The following is a 13268-nucleotide window of genomic DNA, read 5'->3' on the forward strand; positions in this document are numbered from 1 at the left end:
AAAACTGAAGTCTTGATGTGAACTCAGTTCTTACTTTTAAGGTGAACTTCTAGTCCTTTCCATTCACAAATAGCATTTGATTTATTAAGTCCCCTGCTTTGTATCTCCAGAGTTGATCAAAGCACATTTTCTTAGTACAATCTGTATTGTTCCAAGTATTTTTATAAACATCTTTTCTGAGAGTTTACAGGAGTGATCCAAAATCATATCCAAGGTTTCATCCTCTGAGTCATTTACTTTTAAAAGAAAATAGAATCCCTGTCTTTATTGTCTTTGTTTCCCTATCTATCATAAATTTAACCCTAATCTAGTACAGACGTGAAAAAAAATAAATAGCTGGAATGGTCCTGAGCAGACTGCCACTAAGTACTAGCCAGAGCAATGGGGAGAAACAGAAAACAGCATGGTTTCATTACCTAGCCATGAAAAATATAGTTCTACACATGATCTGAACTTTCACACAAATCCCATATCCAATAAGAACTTCTGTATTTTCTCATCCTTCCCTGAGAGAAAAGCAGAGCAGACATGAATCCCATGGCTGACTCCACCCAGAAACACCTTTTCCACTTCCTGTGGGAATCTCCAATGTGATGGTGGAAGAAATAATGCTTCTAACAAAAATGCCAGCATGTGACCGAGGTACAAAATCCAAGATCAAGGGCTAGCTGGGATTTTTTTTTTTTTTTTTAGCACACAACTTTTCCATAACAAGATGGTGACTGAGAGAGACCAACACACTACTCAGCTCTGGCATATGGTGCCATGGAAACTTAGATGTGGGGTCTCGGACAGAGTCTGGTGTGCTACCATCACTACCTTCCCAGCACTGCCACTGGAGTTTTTTAAAAAGAGTTTTGTATGTATTAATAGTAGGTTACAAGATTGTAAGATCACAACATGTAGTTCCACTCCACACCCACCACCAGAGTTCTGTATTGCCACCTCCCCTCCCAAAGGCAACCACCACAGTTCTCACACACAAGTCTTAGAAACAGTTTGGTTTCTGTTTGTTTTGTTTTGTTTTTTCCAAGTTCATGTGAATCAGATCATTAGATTCCGCATTTGAGTGAAAACCATCTGTTGTCTTTCATCTCTTTACTTACTTCACTAAGCATAATCACCTCCAGTTCCATCCATTTTGTAGCAAAGGACACAATATTGTCTTTTTTGATTGCAGAGTAGTATTCCATGGGGTATATATATCCCATAACTTCTTTAGGCAGTTATCTGTTGATGGACATCTAGGCTGCTTCTGCTACTCTCTGGCTATTGTGAATACTGAAGCCATGAACATGGGCTGGGGGCATATATCCCTTCTAATTAGTATTTGAGTGTCCTCTGGAGCGGTATTGCTGGGTCATAAGGTAATTCCATTTTTATTTAAGGACTGTACATACAATCCTCTGAAGGGGCTGTACCTGTTTGCATTCCTACCAGCTGCCACCAGGAATTTTTTAAATTCCTGAAGGGGAGGGGCAGGAGTGATTGCATAATGATTCTGCAAAGAGACTCTCATGCCTGAGGCTCCAAAGGCCCAGGTTCAATCCTCCATATCACCATAAACCAGAGTTGAGCAGTGCTTTGGGGAAAAAACAAAACAAAACAAAACAACAAAAAAAAGGGGGGGGGAGGGAAGAAGGAATGGAAGAGAGGGAGAAAAAGGAAAAGAAAAAAAAATCAAAGCTGAGGAAGTCAGGAAACAGCTCACCTGGTACAGCACATCGTTTGCCATGCATGAGGGAGGGCCTGGTTCAAGCCCCCAGCACCACAGGGAAGCACCATGCATGGCATCAGAGGAAGCTTCATCAATAGTGAAGTGCGGCAGTGGTACCTCTCCTCTTTTCGCCTCCTTCTCCCTCTCTGTCTCTAACTGAAATTAATGGAGGAAAAAAAATAATAAGGGATCTGCTGGCAGTGATGGAATTATGTAGACAGGAAGCCCAGGTGTCAAAAAAAAAAATTAAACTAAAACTGGGAAGAAGAATCTCTGTCCTTCCACTTGCTTAGAGAACATAAAGATAGCCCCTGCTCTGTGGAAAAGTCTGAGTAAACAGAAAAAGATAACAGAGTCCCAGTGATAATGAGGACCACTCTCAGCCTTAAAACAGGCTAAGAACAGGAACACGTATTCTTCTAAATAAAACCTGCAAATAGCCAACAAACACACGAGGAAAACTTGCTATCACTGGTCACTCAGGAAGTACAAATCTGAGCTGCAAGGAGAAACCTTTCCGTATCCACTGGGATGGTTATTAAAAATAAGTAACACGGGGCCGGGTGGTGGCGCACCTGCTTAAGCGCACATGTTACAGTGTGCAAGGATCCAGGTTCGAGTCCCCAGTCCCCACCTGCAGGGGGAAAGCTTTGCGAGTGGTGAAGCAGGGCTGCAGGTGACTCTCTGTCTCTCTCCCTATCTCCCCCTCCCCTCTCAATTTCTGGCTGTCTCTATCCAATCAATAAAATAAGATAATAAAAGAATTTTTTTAAAAAAAAGTTTATAAAAAAAAAAAAAGTAACATGGGAGTCGGGCGGTAGCACAGCGGGCTAAGTGCGCGTGGCACAAAGCGCAGGGACCGGCATAAGGATCCCGGTTCGAGCCCCCGGCTCCCCACCTGCAGAGGCGTCGCTTCACAAGCGGTGAAGCAGGTCTGCAGGTGTTTTATCTTTCTCTCCCCCTCTCTGTCTTCCCCTCCTCTCTCCATTTCTCTCTGTCCTAACGACATCAATAATAACTGCAACAACAATGAAAAATAAAAAACACCAAGGGCAACCAAAGGGAAACTAAATTAAAAAAAAAATAAGTAACACAAGTTGGCAAGGCTGTGACAAACAGCCCCTAACACTGCTGGCAGGAATGTAAAATGGTGCAGCCACTCTGGAAAACAGTTTGGCAGCTCCTCAGGAAGTTAAACAGAGCTACATAAAACCCAACAATTTTGATTTTACATCTGCATATATGCCAAAGGACCCATATACCCAAGACACATGAAAACATGTCTACCCAACAGCATGTCCATGGAAACTCATAGAAGCATTCATTATTCATAAAAGCCCAGACACAGAACTGCATGAATGTCAACAGAGGAGCAGATGAAGGAACCCGGGGTAGCCACAGCAAGACTGCTGCGCCATAAGAAGGAACACGACTCGGATGCGCGACACAATAAATACATTTGGTTATCGGAAAAGACACGATGCGTTCTCACATAGAAAAAAAATAGATCATGACTTCCAACAAGCCAACAGATGACCCTTAAAAAAGATGCAAAGTGAAAGAAGCCAGACTGAAAGGCCACATACTGTGTGACTCCATTAACAGGCAGCTTCCAGAATAAGCAAATTCATAGAACAGGAATTAGATTAGTGGTTGCCAGAGGCTAGAGAGGAGAGTGGGCTGGAGAATGATTGCTAAGGAGTCTGAGGTTTCCTTCCAGGGGACTAGAAGGGTGCTGGAATGGCAAAGTGGTGCTCCCTACAAGGCCCTGTGAACATACTAGGCCCCGCTGAACCGTACACACTAACACGGTGAACCTAACTTTAACTTTGTATGAGTTACATCTCAACAGACTCACTATTTTAAAATGACTGTGTGAAAACATACAGACACCTCTGTGCAGGGCCTGACTGAACCACTCTGCTCACTATAGGGGACAACGTGTTGTTAAACACTCTCTCTCTTTCTGTTCAAATGAGGAAATGATTTGTTTTCCTACCACTATATCCCCACAGTGACCAAGCATAACATCTAACCCAAAATAAAAAGAGGGAAGAACAAAGAGCACCCAATTTGCAATGAAGCTGGCAGGTATGGAGAACTAACCAAAGACTGCATGAAGAAAAATGTTTATCACAACTGCTGGTTTCCCTATGATTACAAAGATTTAAGCAAGTCAAAGTCCTTTTTAACTCATGAGGAAATGTGCCAGCTACTTTATTAGCACAGAGTGAGGAAAAACGAGCATTCTCCCCCCTAGCAAAATTAACATCCCACAGAAGGTCTGTTTGTACTTGGCCGTCATGGACCTTTCATCTCCGAGCACTGCAAAATTAAACAAGCCTCTGCTGAATTGAACACAATGAGCCAGACACCCTGGCAGGCTCCTCAACCCCACAGTTGATGCTGAAGAACATCTGAAACGAAGAGAATGGTGAGAAGGGCCGGGTGACGGATGGTGGGGATGAAGCAGCTGTGTCTTTCCTCTGTCCAGCATTTCAATTGTCTACAGCTATGGGAGCATCCAACCGGGAGGTCCCTGCAGTGAGTGTCCACAAAAGAACCAGGGAGATCTGGATTCAAGTCCTTGGGTTTTTGCTTTGCTTTTGTTGGTTTAAGTTCACTAGCAAAGTGCCCAAGGACAAATTTCCCAAACCAACTCTTCTATAAACTAGGGTGACTGTGTCTGTCCTCGCAGTGCTGTAGTGAGAATGAAATGGGCAGACAGGACACCCCCAACTGGAAAGCCTTCACTCTTCTCAACGCCTAGAAGCTAATGCTCACCATGGAGCTTATATCACAGAGTAAGTAATTGGTATCAGTCATCCTTCTACCTCACAGGCAACTAAATAGCCAAAGATGAGGCTGAGGAGTTGGCTCAGAAACTAAAGTGCACCCTTGAATACATGGGGCCCTTTGTTCAATCTTCATATGGCCACGCAGTGTGCTAATCTGTCTCTTCCATATATTGGGTCGTCAAAAAAGTCTCAGCACATTTTTGCACAGAAAAACATGATTTTTCTGATAGCCTAATATATACATATATACATATACATAGTTTGTTTTGCCACCAGGGTTATCACTGATGCAGTGAAGAGGAGGCATAAAAAAAGAGAGATACCTGCAGCATTGCTCAGCAACTTTCCCCTCTATACGTTTGGACCAGGGTCTTGAACCCAGGTCCTCATGCATGGTAATGTGTGTGCCAAATTTAATTTAAGAAATTAAATTTTTAATTAAAAAAAAGGCAGGGGACTGGGTGGTAGCACAGCAGGTTAAGCACACATGGCACAAAGTGCACGGACTGGCATAGGGATCCTGGTTCAAACCCCCAGCTCCCAACCTGCAGGGGGTTTGCTTCACAGGCGGTGAAGCAGGTCTGCAGGTGTCTATATTTGTCTTCCCCTTCTCTCTCAATTTCTCTCTGTCCTATCCAACAACAATGACAGCAATAACAGCAATAATAAACAACAAGGGCAACAAAGGGGGGGGGAGCCTCCAGGAGCAGTGGATTTGTAGTGCAGGCACCGAGCCCCAGCAATAACCCTGGAGGCAAAAAAAAAAAAAGCAGCCAAAACATCTGAAGAAAACTTCATACCCCATCAATTATCCCCACTCCCATCGAACTAAAAGTAAGAAAGTTGTCGGTAAAGTCTACTTGAAGTGTATTAAATCAGGGCACCACACAAAGCAATCATTCACCTAAGAGGTGTTTAAAAGCACTGAACTGAGAGAGACATACTGGAAAGAACACTTACTATTAGGGAGACATGTCTATTTTCCAGTGCGGTAATTGGTAACCTTGCCATAAAGACTGATGCAATCTGATTATAATCCCCAAGTGTCAAAAATCAGTTTTGAAGGTAAAAGAAAAAGGAAGTAGGATGGTTTCAAGAGCTCCAGAAAAGATGTAGGAGGATATCCTTTCCCCCTGACAGCAATTACTGTTTGAGTGATGGGTGCCAGAACATTCAGACTGAAAAACTTTGCTACATCAGAATAGGCTGCAATCTACTTACAACAGAACTTGGGAGCTGTTAGCATACACAAACACAACCCTGCACAAACCGGGCAGGAAGGAAAGGCTAGCAATGGAGCTCCTGTGAGGGCCACACAACTCAGGACAGGGGCACACTCGAGTATAGGGAGACACTGACAGAGTGACTAGACTCGGGGATAGCCAGACTCCCTCTGCCCCACTGCAGACAAACTTCCTTCAAGCCTCAACACCAGGCAAATCTTCCACGGTTAGAAGAGAAGGAAACAGCTCAAGGGGGGCACTCAGAGTGAGCGATGTCCCTAGAGGTGTCACTAAGCTTTGAAGCTCACTGTCCATTAGGGAACCTGTGACTATTCACCAACCCTCTCCCCAAAATTCTACCCTTCGGGCTCTGAGTTAATAATACCACTAGGAGAAGACCAACCCCGTTACAGAATTACAGATACCACCGAAGTCCACCTGGGTGCTGGCTTTGTAGAGGCCTAGTAGCTACATTACAGACAAGCTCTTAAACTGTTAGACCTCTTCCTGCAGTACATCATTCTCACCCCATCACAAAACTATGTTAACCACATATTCTACCACCACAGATTCTGTATATGAATTACAACTTTTCTTTTTGACTTTCCAATCCAAAAACCACTTATACTGCCAACTTAAACTTTAAGGTTGATAGCTGAAATAGGCAAAAATGGTTGCAAATGCAAAAAAAAATGTATCAATCCATTAAATATACATAAGAATGTCTTACAATCTGTTTAAATAAAGAATAAAAAATTTCAAATATAGCAAACAGAAAAATAATCAATCCTAGTTCTGACCATGGAATGCAAGTTCAGGTCAGTGGGGATGCAGAGGTTGCACAGGTTCCTGTGCTAAGAATGGGTAGACATGGGCCCTAGGTCAGACTGATGGGGTTCACAGCTAGTGGCATTCATATACTTTTCCCATATTTGGGAGCGACTCTCTTCCCTGATCCAGCTGTCTAATCCTATTTGCAACTCTGACACCATCTTCCCAGAGAATACTTTCAGCCCACCTGCATGTTAGCTGTCAGGCTTAAGCAAAAATTAGTAAAGTTATGGGCCCCTTGGAATATAGATAAAATAGACTTCCTAGCTTTTCCAACATGAAGACCCCAAATCTCATCTGCGATATTCTTACCTTTAGGTTCCTAATTACTAAACAATTTGCTCTGCTTTATATCTTTTTAAAAAATGTTTTATTTATTTATTTATTATTTTAATAGAAACCGAGAGAAATTGAGAGGGGAAGATAGAGAGGGAGAGAGACAGAGAGACACCTGCAGCCATGCTTCACCACTCGTGAAGTTTTCCCCCTGCAGGTGGGGACCAGGGGCTTAAACCTGGGTCCTTGTGCACTGTAATGTGCGCGCTTAACTAAGTGCACCACCACTTGGCCCCTCTGCTTTATATCTTAATGCTTTTTACCCACCAAGTTGCAGATGCTACCATGACGCCAACCTGATTTCCCTGGGCAGACGACCTCACCAGTGTGTTCTGGAACCCCACCTCCCCAGAGCCCTGCCCTACTAGGGAAAGACAGGAATAGGCTGGCGCCTACGGATCTACCTGTCAATCCCCATGCCCAGCGAAGAAGCCAATTACAGAAGCCAACACTCCCACCTTCTGCACCCATAAGGATCTTTGGTCCATACTCCCAGAGGGGTAAAGAATAGGGAAGCCTCCAATGGAAGGGGTGGGATGTGGAACTCTAGTAGCGGGAAATGTGTGAAACTGGAACCCCTCTTATCCCATAATCTTGTCAGTCATATTTTATTATTTACTTATTAATTATTAGAGGCAGAATTTGAGAAGGGACAGGGAAAGAGATAGAAAGACACCTGCAGCCCTGCTTCACCACTCATGAAGCTTTCTCCCTGCAGGTGTGGACCAGGGGCTTGAACCTGGGTCCTCGCACAATAACCAAGTGTGCCACCACCTGGCCCCCAATCTTTGTCAATTATTACTTTAAAAAAAACAAACCTCAAATACAGCAAAAAAAAAAAAAAAGATAAAGTCTTAACTGTAATTAAGACTTGATTCTACTACCACTGGTAACTCTGACTTTCAGAAGTATTTCTAGAGATACCATAGTAGTTATGTAAAAAGACTTTCATATCTGAGACACCAAAAGTCCCAGGTTCAATTCCCAGCACCACCATAAGCCAGAGCTGAGCAGTGCTCTGGTAAGTTTAAATAGAAAGAGAATTAGGGTTTAAAAGTATGCAACTAAGAAAAATTAATTCTTCAGTGAAATGAGAGCTATGGTATAAGCAAATTTCTTACAAACACAGAAAAGAAATTCAAGAACCTAGGCACTTGGCTATTTTTTGAAAATATTTTACTTATTTTTATTTTGCTGAGGAAGATATACAGAAAGACCAGAGCACTACTCAATTCTGGCTTATGATGGTGCTGGGGATGGAACCTGGGACCTCAGAGGATCAGTTATAAGTCTTTTTGCATAATCATTAAGCTATCTCCCCCAGCCCCTTTTGGTTATTTTTTTTTTTAATTTTTTATTTAAAAAAGGATTAATGAACAAAAACCCTTTTGGTTATTTTTGAAAAACAAAGACAAGATTATCCCATTAGCCACAGTAAGATGTCAGAGGGCATGGCCCAGGAACTCTCAGACTCTGCTAATGTAGATTGGTAATTTCCTTTCTAGTCTGCCTAGACTTAACTTAGGCTATTTAGTAAGAAAGGGCTTGCTAAGCATATCAGAGTACAAATAAAAACTGTTAGGGATTATTTAATTAATTTAAGAGATTTTATATGCAAGTGACTCCTGCAGAAACACTAATTTAAAAAATCGCTCATGTATTCCCTAGAATGCCATAGTTCAGTAGGAACAAAATGCACAAGATCAACGTCTGCAACACTGCTTAAATCTATCAGCTAATTGTTCCATCCTCTCTGTTTATTCTGGCTGTGAAACACCACTCTGGGAATTAGACAAGCCTAACAGACAGGACACTGCACAAAGACTCAAACATTATCCTCACTAGCTGGCCAGCTACTTCTATTTTACATATATATATATATATATATATATATATATATATATATATATATATATACACACACACACACACATACATATATAAATGCTGAACCATGCAATTTAAATATGACTCAATTTTGCTCCATTATAATTAAAAACATGTCTGGGGTGCATGTACCTTATTCTTGCCTTCAAATAACTATGAAGAAAGCATTAAAAATATTACTGTTTCTATGAGATATAAAGAGATCTCTTCAATAATATCTCATATCTTACCTAGTTTAGATACCTACCCTGCCTTAGGGCAACAACAGAAAGAACAAAAAAAAAAAGAAAGCAAACTTAAAAACGTGTTAGTGTAAGTAACCCTGAAAAATAAGTGTAGCATTCAAATTACTGGGTTAAAATTAAGCAAATAAATAAGCAAATGTCACAAGGTTAATATAGTAGCAAGTGTTACTACAATTATGTACAACAAGACTTAGGTGCATGTAAAAACTACAGGTGTCGGGGGGCTGGGTGGTAGCGCAGCAGGTTATGCACACATGGTGCGAAAGTTGAGGACTGGAGTAAGGATCCTGGTTTGAGCCCCCAGCTCCCCACCTACAGGGGAATCGCTTCACAAGCAATGAAGCAGGTCTGCAGGTGTCTATTTTTCTCTCCTCCTCCATCTTCCCCCCTCTCTCCATTTCTTTCTGTCCAATCCAACAATGACAACAGCAATAATAACAACGATAAACAGCAAGGGCAACAAAGGGGGGAAAAAAAGCCTCTAGGAGCAGTGGATTCATAGAGCCCCAGTGATGACCCTGAAGGCAAAAAACAAACAAACAAACAAACAAAAACCCTACAGGTGTCGAGTTTTCTGTGCCAAGATACTTAATTTCTTAAAATTCTTAATTAAACCTAAGGCATGTATTTACATAGTTATTCTAACTTAAGAGACAATACACAGCAATCATGAATTCCTTCAAAACTGGTGCGACTGTCTGCCATGTGGTGTGTGTGTGTGTGTGTGTGTGTGTGTGTGTGTGTGTGTGCGCGCGTGTGCGCGCGCCAGGTATCATTTCAGCAGTATCAGACACAACTGGTACCAGTTTCTATGATGTTTGGTCACCAATACAAACTTAGAGTGAAAAGCACCCATGAGAAAAACAATCTACATCACAAGAAAATGCATTTTACATTTAAGAAAAAGAGCAGAGCCTTAGTTGGCTTTTTGCACTAAAGGAAAGAAGAGAAACCAAAGCCAAAGTTGGAATATGTTTGATATGAGACCTTTCTTTTTTCTTTTTTCCTCCAGGGTTATTGCTGGGGCTTGGTGCCGGCACTATGAAGCCACTGTTCCTGGCAGACATTTTTTTCATTTTACTGGATAGGACAGAGAGAAACTGAGAGAAGAGGTGGAGATGGGGGGCGGAGAGACAGACACCTGCAGACATGCATCACCGTTTGTGAAGTGTCCCCCCTGCAGATGGGGAGCCAGGAGCTTGAACCCGGATCCTTGTGCGGGTCCTTGCACTTAGTACTATGTGTGCTTAACTGCAGGTGCCACCACCCAGTCCCCCGAGACCTTTCTTAAGTTACCTTCCATTTGGCTAAAGTAAAGTCTAAAACAAACAAAACCAGAGCTCACATTCACAAAAGAAATGTCCAGGCAGTGGCGACAGCACAGTGGTATGCAAAAAGACTTTCATTCCTGAAGCTTCAAGGTCCCAGGTTCAATCCCCAGCACCACCATAAGCCAGAGCTGAGCAGTGCTCTGGTGAAAGGAAGGAAGGAAGGAAGGGAGGGAGGGAGGGAGGAAGGAAGGAAGGAAGGAAGGAAAGAAGCTGCCAAAATCCTATAGATAAAAGATAATCAATGTTAACATTCATAGTTGTTTTTGTTTTGTTTACTTTTGTATAGCTGGGGTCTCCTGCATGCACCATCTCACTGCTCCAGGCCACTTTTTCATTCAAATAGAGAAACACAGAAAAGGAGAGAGGTGAGGTGAGAAGGGGACAGGAGGGGAGGACAGGGGAGGAGAAGGGAGAGGAGAGTCACCACAGCCCTAGAGTTTGTTCAAGAGTCACAGTATCTCTCGTGTGCTGGACCATGCACATGGCAAGACAAGAGTCTTACCCAGTGGATTCTCTCTTCATCCCTCAATATTCTTAGTTTTATATGTGAATTTATGTATTCACACAATTCCTATGACGCAATTATATTTTATTATCACCCAAGTTTGTAAATCATATCTGTATGGCAAATGGTATTTTTGTCTCAAAGATGCTGAGTTAGTTTTTATGACTCCTTTAGCTCCAGTACAAGTGAATGAAAAAGGTTTTGCTCAGTAAAAAGAAAAACATTCAGTATTTAAAAGCTAACTGCCAATGATCTGAAAAATATTTATAGAGTTAATCATGACAATGGAACAAAAAAAATTACAAACCTCAACATTGTTATTTTAACATTTATATCACATTTAAAGTCCAAGACAGTGTTTCATTCAGACACAAAAACCACAGGTATTGGTTCTCAATGAAGAAAAATTCTTCAGCTAGCAAGAATATCATATAGGTCTTTGAAAAGCTAAAAGGTTTGTTTCAAAAACTTGCTATCTCAAAAAGATTGTTTTTCTCCTATTGGATTGGCAAAGGTTAACAAGACCCAGTGTGGGTGAGGGTACAGAAACCAAGACTCTCAAATATTTGGGGCTGGGGGAGGCTGTGACATTTAGAATGTCATCTCTGAACCAGCTGCTAGACATCTAGGAAGAAAAATGAACAAGTATGACGTGATGGCAGTACAGAGTTGATTAACATCGTTCACGCACAAGAAAGGAAGACTAGCAGCAATATAAATGGAGTCAAAGGAGTGGCTAGGTGAAGCATGGTGCCTCTAGACAACACAATATGTTGTATGTGACTAGTAAAATAATCGTGACAAAACATATTACTATTTAAAAAAAAAGACTTATCAGTCTGGGAAATAGCTCACCAAGTTCAGAGCACCCCTCACCATATATGAGGACCTAGCTTTCAACTCCAGTACCACTGGGGAGCAGCATGGCAGTGCTGGGATGCCTATCTCTTTCTTTCTCTCCCTCTTTATCTAAAATAAACAGAAAGAAAAAGTCAGTTTAAGAAAGGTGGAATTACATGTGTGAGGCTCCAGCAACATTTAAAAAAAAAAAAAGACTCTCTTATCTTGTGTAAACCAATTTACCTACAGTATGTTCACCAAAACATTTTAGGGAGGTAGGCATTAGGTATTTACTGTGTTACTTGATACTGACAGAAGTTTTTCTCATTATTATATAAAACCAGAATTTTTTACTTCAGAGAACATGATACCATCTTACCAAAGAAGCTTTAAATTCTCTCAACTGGGAGTCAGGCGGTAGTGCAGCAGGTTAAGCGCACATGGTGCAAAGTGCAAGGATCCCGGTTCAAACCCCCGGCTCCTCACCTGCAGGGGGCCGCTTCACAAGCGGTGAAGCAGGTCTGCAGGTGTCTTTCCCTCCCTCTCTCTGTCTTCCCCTCCTCTCTCCATTTCTCTCTGTCCTGTCCAACAGCAATGACATCATAACTACAACAATAAAACAAGGGCAACAAAAGGAAATAAATAAATAAATATATTTTAAAAATCCTCTCAACTCCCTACTTTTTAACTTTTCTTTTTGTAGCTCTGAGGCCTTATGCATTCATGATTCCATTGCCCCTGGACCAACTTTTACATTCTTACTGCAGACAGACAGACAGCACTGAGAGATGCCACAGTACTGCTCCATCATCCATGGTGGACCTGTGCTGTCCACACTGCAACTGTGGGGAACTAGTGGTTGAACCCAGATCCTTATGTATGGTGAGGTGTGTGCTTCACTGGCTATTCTATCTCCTGGTTCCACCCTATTTTAGAAATAGTCTTTTCTAAATTCTGTATACAAACCACCAAGACAGTTAATAGCTGCTGTTAAGAACCTGCTGGGCCAGCTTCTCAGTACCATGCTTTAAGGCAATGAGATGATGGGAATTTAAAGATTACATTCAAAGAGCCAAGGAAAGTCACATGGCCCTATTCAAATACCACATTCCTGGCATCCACCACAGAACCTGGCATCCCCAGGTTCTATGAACTTAAACTTTCCTAAAGCAATCTCCCTTTACATCTTAAGAAAACAGACTGTGGACAGAAATTTAAAAGACAGTTTTCTTCTTTAAAATTAAGTTAAAAAAAAACAACTTACCTCAGTAAAAAAAATTGTTTTCCTGTCTTACATTCTCTTTGTTAGCACCTTTACTGTGAACCTAGGGGGGAAAGAAAAAGTAAAAAATTACTTTTTGTTCAGCATACACCCATATACCACATATGGGGAAGGGGAGATGGGCTGGGGGTGGGGAGAGGTGGGGGTGGCAGAGGCCCCTTCCTGGAGGACTTGAAGTCTGACATAAAACTTTAAGGACAAAACAGAAGTGACTAGAATGATTACTTGAGAAGTTATCAGTGTAATTCACTACCTTCCTCAACTGTTTAAGGA

The 13268-nt window shown here is 41.8% G+C and overlaps 1 protein-coding gene across 5 annotated transcripts in view; it reads right to left on the reverse strand.

Moving 5' to 3' along the window:
* The window catches only part of MRTFB (myocardin related transcription factor B), a 179010-nt gene that overhangs the window by 155563 nt on the left and 10179 nt on the right, over positions 1-13268 (reverse strand). For 2 of the 5 annotated variants that reach the window (XM_060172935.1, XM_060172934.1), the window contains exon 2: positions 12978-13038. Coding sequence is in view for 3 of the 5 variants with exons in the window: in XM_060172931.1 (XP_060028914.1) it covers positions 1712-1789 (78 nt within the window). In the remaining 2 variants the exon portion in view is untranslated. Of the gene's footprint in view, positions 1-1711; positions 1851-11728; positions 11804-12977; positions 13039-13268 lie in introns of those variants that run through there. The other 3 variants (XM_060172932.1, XM_060172931.1, XM_060172933.1) reach the window with 3 other exon arrangements.

Source organism: Erinaceus europaeus, chromosome 15 (genome assembly GCF_950295315.1).
Source record: "Erinaceus europaeus chromosome 15, mEriEur2.1, whole genome shotgun sequence".
Classification (NCBI taxonomy): domain Eukaryota; kingdom Metazoa; phylum Chordata; class Mammalia; order Eulipotyphla; family Erinaceidae; genus Erinaceus; species Erinaceus europaeus.